The following is a 12,557-nucleotide window of genomic DNA, read 5'->3' on the forward strand; positions in this document are numbered from 1 at the left end:
ACTCTTTGGCCCAAAAAATACCTTTTCCAATTACAGATTTAGCAATACAATCAAACTTGCAATGACAGAATGTTGTATTTTGAGCAAGTTTTTTTGTAAGGGGACGGACTCGTTTATTTATTTCCTTAAATTAAACATATTTTTACATAACATTTTGAAGAATGATCAAACACTACTCTTTCTTTCATATAATAATAAGTTTAGACAGGAATTTAATAGTTAACAAGCATACCTTTCAGTGGGTGTTTCTAGGGGGGAGCTATTGTGTGATTTAGGTTTCCCAGAAAGGAGGGAGTCCTATCCCTGAAAAATCTAGTATTTATAAAGCCGTTTTAACGTCTAAAACTGTGTTAAAAGTCCTCTGTTACGTTTTTAAGACAAAATGTATGTTTAAATTAATTTTTCTTGGGTTCAATGGGGCTTTAGCTCCTGTAGCCCCCCTTGGAACCGCCACTGATACCATTAATCCATCTCCTGAAAATATTTAACTCCTAGAAACTCACACTATTAAAACAAGAATTTATTTTTAATTACTGCAACACAAATATTTAACAATAAATCATGAAGCATTGTAAATTACTGTTAGCATATAGTTGAGGATAGAAAATCTGAATAGAGCTCAATGTGTCCTTCAGACTATCAGAGTGGCAAGTTTTATAGTGAATTGTCCTTATCTGAATGACAAATGGTGGCATTCATGTCTGATAACCACAATGTCATTTCCCTGAAATTATAACCTATCTATCCATATGGATAACCTTAATTAGAATAATTACCTTATCAGGTAACTAGAAGAGAAAGTTGAGTGAGATAGTGCTATTTTAATGGCACCATGATTAAAAAGAAATTGGATATTACCTTTGTTGGGGGTTAAGTTTATGTAACAAATGTTAAATTTTGGAAAAAATACTAGAAATACTTTGGAATAAATAATTGTACCTTTAATTTAAATTTTAGTAGTAAAATGTTGGAATTTTTGGATAAAATTCCACCGATTATTCAGGGACTTCAGCAACAAAATTTGAAATAAGCAATAAATCTTTTTACATCTTTGAAATGGAAAAAACAGCATTGTTTTAAAAATTATATTTAATCTTAGGAACAGCTCTTTTTCAAGTTTTTAAACCAGTATAAACTTTTTTGTATACGCAAAGTAACTTACTGTGTCTGTGATTTGGTGGAGTTACTCCTGTGGTCCTTAGTTCCTTATTTAACAGTTTGACATATTCTACCATTCTTGCTTCAAATTCTGCAGGAGGTATTGCTGCGCCATGTCCTGAAAACAATCAAATTTGTAACTAAATTTATCTTTGATTATTGATAAAAGTAAAAATTTAATTTCCATGTTATGTAAGTTGTAGAGGGTTTTCAGAAAAAAAATTGGGTTAAATTAATCTTTAATCTTACTTAACTTAAAAACGCAAGATTTAATGGGAGAAAATGGAATGTTTAGGTACTGTAGCACAATCTGTGAGAATTTCATTCAACTATATTCTATTTGAATAAAGAATTCTGGCCCCATCTGGTCCAAATAGATAAGGTATTTTCAAACATCCATTTAAAATACAATTTTGTTCAGATGTAGTACCGTACTCGTTTATGTCTCATTGTTGGATTTCCATACATGGAATGATAGTTTCAATCCTAACAAAGTTGAAGACTAAACAGCCAGTTTGACTGGGCAGCAGTTAAACTATCATCGCCTCATCTATCTAGATCGGATGGAGAAGTTTGGGACTAATCCAAATTTAAATTGAATTCTATCAGTTGGAAAAGAAGGAAGCATCAGTCATCAGATGAGATTGGCAGCACTGATCTGGCAGAGTTCCAACTGCCAACAATAGATTACGCCAGATATAAACAACATTCTCACGTTTTATACCATCAGAAATTACAAATAGGCAGCCAACTTCCTTCCTTTGTCGAACAAAGTTATGTGTAAAGTGCAATAGATTGTTGGGAAATTAGCAAGAAATCATTCTGGATCCAGTTGTCTACCATGTAGACAACTTTTCAATGCATTGGGTTCTTAAGATAGATCATCGGGTAAAGCTGCTTGTTGGAAAGCAATAATAGTTATATAGGTCTAATAATAGAACACCAGAGATGTGTTCTAACGTCCAAGAGAAGCCCAAATACCTCTGAGAGTTTGCAAACTAAATCCTTATAAGAATTTGAATATCCGCCTTTAAAATTAAAATAAAGAAACACAAGCGTTCATTAAGGAGACTAATATACATAAGAGAAAACAAGCCATCTGTAGAATAGAAAGAGTAGCCTCTGAAGGGAGAATGGAGTCGGATAGTAAGAAATCACCGAGGAGAGTTCAGGAGCCCCAATAGGTCACATTATCATCAAAAAGAGCCAGAAATGGTTCACATGGCATTGCATACTAATTCATATCTTCGACCTGATTGTCCACCGTACACCTGTTTTGTCATGGAAATTCTGCCATTGTGTGGATGACAATAATGGAATCATGTATGAAATATAATTTCCGACCCATTGAACAAATGCTAACGCGCCTCTTTGGAAATCATCGGGCTTTGTCAGACGGGCACGTTCCTTATTAGTTTTACACACGACTTTTCAATGCTTCGTACGTGTGCAAAATAAAAATGTCTATGATGAATATCAGTTGGTTTATATTTTTAGCAGAAGACAATCTTTTTCTTACTGCATTGACTTAGTGTATTGCAGTATTTTCTGCTTATCTTTTGGTAACGGTTTGTTGTAAACTGCTTTCTGGAATCTGGAATGAGTAATAGAGCAATATACACATTTAATAATTTGGTCCCATTTGTTTTACTTTGTTATTCATGTTTCTCGTCTTATTACTGGGTGGTTGTGTTTGGCTCGTATCTGATGCAATATGAATGTGTTAAAAATATTACTATATTATTTTAGCTTCCATAATACTTGAGGGTTATTTGAATCTGGTTGGAATATCGGCTTCTGCAATTCAGTTATAGAAACTACCATTGTATGAACAATCAATTCTCCTAATGTACTTTTGAATTATTTTGCGGAATAATGGCTAATTTTTCTGACCATAGTCGTCTAAACATTCATAATTTATCACCCATAAAATAGCATACATTCTCAGCAAGGTTTTTGGGTATGCCAAATATTTCAGAGCTAGTTCCATAATAGCATTGATAAAACATACTCATCCCTTGTGTTGCTTAGTCTATGATAATAGTCTATGTAGGTAGTCTCATGTAGTATTGAGAACCAAGTTTGAGAATAGACCTCTTTGTAATGTGGAGTGATGTTTTATTCTCACCTGAGTACTAAAATGAAAAAGTCACAGTTCTTGCTAGCGCTATATCATTAGCAGCTGTCCGAGAAAACTCTCCCAACAACAATTAACAGGATGGAGTCATCCATTTACCATCGCTGATCATCTGTGCTGTACTAAGCAGTTGAATAAATAGAGATTTCAAATGTCAAAGATAAACTATTCCAGGAATCAGACGTTTGATATGGCAAAAACTTGAACATTACCGCTCAGTAAATAGTTGGCACAGAAGATGTTTTGATAAAACACTTGTTATCTTCTCATGACAATGTTTCTTATGGTAAAAGTTTTATGACTATCGTCTGATTCAAAATTAAAAAAAAAATACTTGTTTCATCTAGAAATTCAGGGCTGAGGGCTGAAATGGAAAAATCGGACCTTGGAACTCGCCTTTCCTGTCTTTTTTTTAAGTGGCTAATTTGTATCTGGTAAAATGTCTATAGCTCATGTCAGAGCATATTTTTAGGGATTTCCACTGGGCGACAGTGGTGCCGGAGTGACTGAGGGGGCCCCATCAAAACCTCCCACTATAGTTTTCTGATTGACTCTGGATGGTTTTTAGTATCTAGATGAAATTTAACTCCTTAAATACTCAAGGTTTACTCACCAGCAAGACTGGGTGGCATGAGCGCCTGATGGGGGAGGTGGTTGTTGTTGGTCGGGTGGTGGGCCGACCCGTTCACCTGAGGACGACCTGTAACTAGTGACAGGGGCGACATCTGAGACGGACTCCTCTGCATCATTTCAGCGTAAGTTCCATAACTACCTCGTCGCCCCTCCCTCCTGTTGCCGTCTATGGCAGCCTGCAGTTCGCCCGGGGTGCTCAGACGACGCTTCTCACACTCGTAGGGGTACAGGTACTTCATGTATCTGCACAAGAATATGAAGATTAGGTACAAGAAACACTTAAGTATTTCTCAGCAAAGTTTCTATACAGAGGAATAAACTAAATTTGGACCGCTTTCCCAAAAAGCATTTGAGTATTTTCTCTATAACTCTTTGAAAAATGCCACAGGGGTAGACAATAGAAAAATAATTAATAAATAAACTTGAGATTTTATCGGGAGAAAAAAAAGAAACACGTCTACAGTATATTTCATGGTTTCAGCACAGGTACTAATGCATCGGTTAAAAAACTAAGTGGTTGCAAGAGCAAATAAGAGTACCTGTACTATCATAACCCAAAAATAGTATCAGAGGGTAGGAAAACACCATTTCCTTCAATAAACAGAAAACATAAAAAACATATTAGTTCAAAATAAACTTGAGCCGTGAGCATTCATAATACTCTAGTGTTTATAATAAATCGTAAAAAACACTCTGGATTAAATTGGCCGAAATAAACATTCTACATTAAAGCATCCATTCACAGCCTGAAGCCCGTTAGTGGTTTAATCTACGAGCCGGGATGGCGCGATTTAGTCGGTCGATTTGGCGGTCGTGAAGCTTGTCAAGGTGAGATTGAGATGACAGAGGTGGGATATTAATAAGCATTACAGTGCACCAGCCCCGTCTCTGTCACCAGGCTATTTCAGGGACGCCACTATCATGGCTGATAGATGTAAACTAAATCAGACTCTTACAATAGTATCGTTGAGTATACACTTTATTATAGTATATAATCAATGGTAGTAAATAGGATTAAATTATTTAAGGAGCCCCACTTGATGGCTGATAGGTGTGCGCTAATGGCCAGTTGAAGTTAAGTGGATAAGACCATTGACTATACTTTAATATATTTAATGATAAGACGCTGACAGTAGTATCGTTGAATATACACTTATTATAGTAGCCTATATGATAAATGGCAGTAAATAGTACCTCTTCACAGTGTTTCAGAAGCACCAGTAGATGGCCCATGGAACACAGATTTGGTTGTGGTAAAGTGGATGAGACGCATAGCTACAGTAATAACGTCGAATACACACTCGTTATAATATATAATCCAACAATATAATCAATGGTAGTGAAAAGGGTTACAGAAAAGTGAGGAAACTTCTAAACGGAATGGAGAAACATCGGTATCAAAGAAAAAACGTAGGTAGGCCTATCTAAAATTTTTCGATAAAAGAGCTGAAGGTGGACCGATGTTGACAAGCTGTGCAGACTGCAGTAACAAACTGTGTTTTAAATGTTTTTACCTACGATAGTTCTTTAAAGTAGCCATTTCAGTTCAGTTCTTAGAATTAAAAAGTTTCACTTAACAGCTGTTTACTTTCATAACAGCATAGTTTTCTCATAACAACTCGGGTAACAGACCAATGAGGTTCAAGGATTGAGAGAAAAGAAGTAAAATTGTAATGCTTCGAACGTCAACTAATCAGCTGATCAGTTGACAATTTTATTTTAATTGTTGATCCAACTTGTTCATGTTGATACTCGCGTATTCTTAACCTAAGTTGGTGGAAGTTAGTGAACGTGAAGTTGACAAGATGAAAATGATAGCACAAACTGTTTGTGCTAATCTTTTGCCACCAAAATCTAAACCAAGGTAAGAAATTATATACACCAGCAATTCATTAATGGACGAAACAAAATAAGGTTAAATTGATGATTAAAATGTGTTTCTGGTTTATTTTGAAAACATCTTAACCACTTTTTCATCCAACTCGCTGTGTACCACATATTCGATGCTGAGATCTACCCTACATTATTCAGTTGTCCAAAGAAATATGCAATATTTCCCTTATTGTACCTGATACAGTATTTGGTAAGAATTCTGCTAGCAAAACCTATTCACTGAAAAAGGTAACGTATTAGGTATTATTTAAGTAAGTTTTACAAACACGTACGGTAATTACATTATATCAGCTGATTATACAATAAGTCATTGCATCACTTTTAGTGGCAATGACAATAAACGAAAACATAACCTCTCTAAGAAATTATGAGTAGTGATTGTTAGTAATTAAAAACCAGATTGTCAGTAATTAAAAAACGGTCGTAGGTAAAGTAGTGTACGAAACTCGCGTTAATAGTCTTAATTTAACGCAATCGTTGCGTAGACTACTATAATATTTTTCAAATATTCACGGATTTTGATGATTAGAGTAATAAACGCTTTATGTTTATGGATTTTTTGAACTAATTGTGGATAATGTTCCTAGTCGGATTTCCACTATTTTGTGATGTCGTGATGAAGTCCAAGTATAAAATGTATCAATATTAAAAAATGTAATAGTATTATAATATACACAAACTTCATAAAAAAAAACTTTTAATGTTGGGCAATGTTATTGATATTGTATACTTGTTAGCAATCAAAACGGCGTGATCTGAACCAGACAAAACCACTCGATCGGTGAAAAGTGGAGTAGAAAGACTTCCGGGCACAGACGACCGATGTTGATATATTTGCGACGAGACAGACGGTAGATTTCGCGAGCCTGACAGGAAATTTGTTCCACTTGCTTTGTTCTTCGAAAGAAATATCATTTAGTCACAGTCTCGTTCGTTGCGCCTACAGTGTTTTATTGATCTGTGCTACGTTTACAACAATGAAAACTATTTTGCTGTACAGGATTTCTTGCATGGACGATATTGAAATGCACAGTTAGTTGAAGCATGTCGAAAAAGAAAAATATTCAAACCGAAAGGTTTTTTTATCTAAACGAAATTAGAAGAGAGCATTAAACTAATAAGACGCTGATACAACAAATAATTAATTATAATAATTACATAACAGCGAAATCGCTCAGTATTTTAGTCAATCACACAAATAGAAACGTATTTTATTTTATTTCAAGTTTATTAACATGTTTACTTTCATTTGTAATTTGCAAAGTTTTCGTAGTAAAAGCATAGATAAAAGGTCCCGTCACCAATAAGCACAGCTAGTTTTATGCCCAATATCCATACAGTTCAAGTTTAGCCTACTAAATGACCATTTATCCAACGATAATGTGATATGTCTATTACTGCACACTCAATACCACTCCGCCTACTCTATTGGTACAGGTGTAAACCATACAATCAACAACTTGGCGTTTTGCCTTCAGACTGTGAAAATAGTAAACACACTGGTTATTGGTTATTGCTTACTCATCCACCAAGATTATAAAGTGGCGACAGGTCAAAAATAGGCTGAGATTTGAGATCCATTATCGCTTATTCCACACGGATTCGTCCATAAGTGCGAAGTTCCTATGGGAGAAATAGTCCTTCTAGAGTAGTTTCTTTTCTAGCGGGAGTGGAATAATTGTATGGCATTAAGTCTACATAATTTTACGAATTATATAGGCTCATGAGTGGTTACTGGTTGTGAATTGCCAAATTTCAGTGGATTGCCAAATGTAACATTAGCGTATACAATCTTGAGAAATACAAAGTAGAAAGGTGCCGTACTTTTTTATGCATTTGAACAATTTACAATTTATAGTAGGTTCGAAAAGGGGTCAACGACTGTTTTAGGAGTTGAAAAATTCTCTTACTTAGTTTTAGTACTCCTAGTCCAATTTCAAAAATATATTTCCAATCAGTTCCAAAATATCACTCATAATTATTGAGACTAAAAGATGTAGAATCTAATTGTGATTTATTCAAATCAGCGATCACCCTTGACATTATACAGACGTTAATCAAATAAAACAATTTTTAAGTGGTCGAATAATAACGGCGGGTTGTAATAAAAGGCCGGCGGATACTAGCTCATAAATCATCTGTCAGGGTCTAGCTCAAAGCGCGGGGCTACTTTTAAAACAAAATTGATTTTCTTGAAAATATAATTATTTGTTTTCCGACTGACAAGCCAGTCGAGAGATGAGCCAAATGCAGATTAATTCGGGCAGAAGCGACATGATTGATGAGAGAGCGACATCAAAGTTAGCTCTTGTTGGCAGTGGTTCTTCATCTATCAGCCACCGCCTCCTAGATTACATGTACACTGTATCATCTTCCTTCATTCTCTGGTGTCTACGTCGTGATGACATTATCACTACAGCATCAGTACGACATCAAAGTTAGCTCTTGTTGGCAGTGGTTTTTCATCTATCAGCCACCGCCTCCTAGATTACACGTACACTGTATCATCTTCCTTCATTCTCTAGTGTATACGTCGTGATGACATTATCACTACAGCATCAGTTCGATATCAAAGTTAGCTCTTGTTGGCAGTGGTTCTTCATCTATCAGCCACCGCCTCCTAGATTACATGTACACTGTATCATCTTCCTTCATTCTCTGGTGTCTACGTCGTGATGACATTATCACTACAGCATCAGTACGACATCAAAGTTAGCTCTTGTTGGCAGGGGTTCTTCATCTATCAGCCACCGCCTCCTAGATTACATGTACACTCCTGACTACATCTGCAAGTTGAAATTCCAAAACGCCTTAAGATCCAAGAGAACTCCGTTTCCCCCCGTAGAATATGATTACCACCAGCCAAAGACTTCTTATATCCAAATCTTTAGCAAATAATAAGAACTATTGGCTACGGTTAGGAAAAAAATAATATGTTTATCATATAGATAGTCAAAAAATTCAAAAGCTGGCACGTCTAGGTGGCATTTGATAAGGTTAAGCACATAATATGACTAATTGACTGATTTAGCTACTGACTGTGTTCTGAGCGTGAAGGCTGCTGACGTGATGGACGAGGGAAGGTGCAGACCTTTGATGATCTCCTGCCAGAGCTTCTTGTTGATGACGTCAACCAGACCGCCTCTCTGGATAACCAGGTTGTACAACTCGTACAAGTCCAGCACAGACTTGGCCATGATGGGCAGTCGGTTGATAGGCGTGCCTGAAACAGTTATGTCAAGTTTAGATCCTGAACAGATACGTCCGGTTCCAGTTTAGTTCCTGATCGGATAGTTAAGTAAAGTTCCAGGATGGTAAAGTTGGGTTATGGACACGGATGGCATTTGACAATTAATGATGATTTTAGAAAAGGTTGACCGGTTGACGTCGATCGGTAACAATACAATAAATAGACCATTTTTTCGTGGTTTGGACCATCTCCTTACAAAAAAGTCGATAAAAAACACACACACAAATAGCCTACAAAAATGTTACTGCGACAGTGACTTCAGTGTATAAAGGTAATATCCTACGATTTACTGACATACAATAGGCGACATTTTACGCTTTCTTTGTAATATTCTAATATCAGCCAAGACAAAATTTACCTATTTATTCAAAACATGTGATCCAGCAGTGCAACAGTATGTTAATAAAGACATCACAAAATCCCAACTCAACAACCCCAGGTAACTTGTTTATTACAGCAACTAGTTGCCGGATAATATATAACCGACCTGAAACGTTTATAGTTTATAGGGATACAGCAAGTACAAAGTACAAAAACCGATAAAACCCTTCAGCCATGCAAATACCGTAATTTGTGACCGTTTAAAGTTTATACGACAAATTGATACGTGCTGCGACGTTTATGTCGCGCAACAATAAACCTCGTTGCAATTTTATGGACGCGAACTTCGGAGTTTAAATCATGGCGAAGTTATTAGTTTGCGAGGACAGCCTTATCAGCTGGCAACTTGTAATTATCAGCTGTAAAATGTTATCAGCTGATCTTAGCATTGTGTCCGCATCCGGGCGCGCGCGCACTTCCCCTTCGATCCGATCGCCGCCATTTTCCGCGGGTAATTGTTCCCGCAATTATTTTGGCGCGAGATCCCACCTGGCTGCGATAGCGATGGCGTCGCAACAGTGAGCGCAGATTGTGCATGATGTCTACGGTGCAACCACAACCAGATTCAGGATGTTATGTTTGTGTAACTACCTGCGTTTGCGTTTTACGACCACTCAGAGTTATGAGAAAGTTCAATTAATTAACGGAACGTAAAGCGCGCCGTTTCAACGCCTGATAAATATCAGAGTTGTTAAGTCATGTAACGAAGCGAGTCATTTGTGAGGGATTAGCTGAGAAAATACATACAGCAAGGTTTAGATGTAAAATGTCCGAAGTACTAAGTGCCCCGGCAAACAAATAGGGGTTATATAGTGATGCATTTTAACTGAATGATTCCTTGAAGATTCTGATTTAAGGAACTAAAATTTATTTCCCGAGACCTGAAGAAAAACACCGGTTTCACTTCAAATCTGGTCTGTCATGGTGGTTAACCTAACGTCTTGGACTTCATTGCCGTTTCAATCTCCGGCTTTACTCGAGTTTTAAGCGTTTGGGGGCTGCTTTCCCCGAATAACTTGTATAACTAGTAACTACGAAACAAAATGCATCTGGCGTAGCCGTAGACATAGATAAAAACTCCAAGCTGTAGAAAGGGGAAATCGAATTCCGATGATCACCTAACAAAATATAGGTAACAAGATGCAGACAATTCTGATTTTAATCGTGGACTAAAACGATAACTTATCTTTATACGTATCTTTAATTAAGTTCTGTAAGAGAACCTTAAACTATACTTTAATTCCCTTACATGTATTATAGGAAGGAACAATTCGTGAAAGATATGGAGAAGTATACAAGGGTTTTAACTGAGCTGTAAATTACGGGTAACACTTGTTAGATTCAATTTTTTCTACCAAATTTATACTTTAACCAGCATCCCGGTTGACGACACTATTATTAATCCCGCATAAAAGGATTCTCGGTAAAACAATTACAACGAAATTACCGCAGTAAAGGATCGAAAGGACGAGAGAACGTCCACGAAACGAGCCCCAGGTAACAAAAGTTTAACAGTGTTTAATACACGGCTATATCAACTAATAACAGTTTGGTAGCGGGAGGCGAGTAATTTGAGACCGTTCGATACCCCGAGCCAACAATCGAGAGGTCGAACGATTATACGATCGATAAAGTCGAGACCTATTATTAGCCGCCATCACGGAACACATGAATAAATAAAATACCGATTCCTCCCAGCCAAATATGCGGGAACGGCGTCATCATAAAAATGTGAATCATGTTTTCATACAGTAATTATGTTGCACGCTAGCCCGACTTTACGACTTTTCCCAGAACTGGGACTGATTCCCGGTCGTATAATGTAGGGCTCGACCAGGCGGCACGATACCGACTCTGACACTGTGTAGTTTGTACACGATATTGACTTAGCTTTGGCTGGCATTGTGTACACGATACCGATCCTGACACTGAGTAGTTTGTACACGATATTGACTTAGCTTTGGCATATTGTGTAAACGATACCGACTCTGACACTGTGTAGTTTGTACACGATATTGACTTAGCTTTGGCATATTGTGTAAACGATACCGACTCTGACACTGTGTAGTTTGTACACGATATTGACTTAGCTTTGGCATATTGTGTAAACGATACCGACTCTGACACTGTGTAGTTTGTACACGATATTGAATTAGCTTTGGCATATTGTGTAAACGATACCGACTCTGACACTGTGTAGTTTGTACACGATATTGACTTAGCTTTGGCATATTGTGTAAACGATACCGACTCTGACACTGTGTAGTTTGTACACGATATTGACTTAGCTTTGGCATATTGTGTAAACGATACCGACTCTGACACTGTGTAGTTTGTACACGATATTGACTTAGCTTTGGCTTATTGTGTAAACTATACAGGCTCTGACACTGTGTAGTTTGTACACGATATTGACTTAGCTTTGGCATACTGTATTGTGTACACGATACCGACTCTGGACACTGTGTAGTTTGTACACGATATTGACTTAGCCAAAGCATTGTATAGGTTTTTTTTATTTGACATAATTATGTTGAATGGTTGACATCTAGGAAGTATCAGTATCAGTAAATTAATAAAACTAGTGCACCTGTTGCTCGAATTTGAGCAACTGCAAAGTATTTCAGGCGTTATTTCAAAACGAATAACAGTCATAATTTCCAATGACTTAAAAAGAGTCAACTCAAAGATAATGTATTCATTCACTCCACTCGAGTGATCAAAACTGAAAACGAACTCACTCTGACAATGAACAGTGATTACTATGAACAGCTGTTTAAGTGTACAATTTATACAATTTATTCGTCTGTTTGAGTAAACAAAATTTTTTCTTCTTAAGAAATGGATTGGCATTTTGATGGCCTGTGGGGCAAAGCCCGAGTACTTTTATTACAGGAATTGGTGAAAGGGGGCGTCTACACAAAAAATACTTAATTTTGACACATCGTTTGTAAAAATCCGTCCATTATTATCGGAGTGTTTCGTAAAAATCGCCTTCACGTACAGTATTATATATAAGGATTCTCAACTAAGTGTCCTTAATGATGAGCGGATAAACCGAGGTATCAAATCAGCTTCAAAACTGCGACACTTATCTCTGTAATA

General features: G+C 36.8%; 1 protein-coding gene across 1 annotated transcript in view; it reads right to left on the reverse strand.

The window, feature by feature from the left end:
* LOC128997032 (protein dead ringer-like) overlaps nt 1-12,557 on the reverse strand; it is a 123,649-nt gene that overhangs the window by 4,468 nt on the left and 106,624 nt on the right. The window contains exons 7-9 of the mRNA XM_054422610.1: nt 8,861-9,044; nt 3,909-4,171; nt 1,163-1,276 (exon numbers count right to left, since the gene is read on the reverse strand). Of these exons, the coding sequence (XP_054278585.1) occupies nt 1,163-1,276; nt 3,909-4,171; nt 8,861-9,044 (561 nt within the window). The remainder of the gene's footprint in view (nt 1-1,162; nt 1,277-3,908; nt 4,172-8,860; nt 9,045-12,557) is intronic.

The sequence above is a fragment of the Macrosteles quadrilineatus genome, unplaced genomic scaffold (assembly GCF_028750875.1).
Source record: "Macrosteles quadrilineatus isolate MER2022 unplaced genomic scaffold, UCM_ALF_1.0 Scaffold_6__1_contigs__length_79288215, whole genome shotgun sequence".
Classification (NCBI taxonomy): Eukaryota; Metazoa; Arthropoda; class Insecta; order Hemiptera; family Cicadellidae; genus Macrosteles; species Macrosteles quadrilineatus.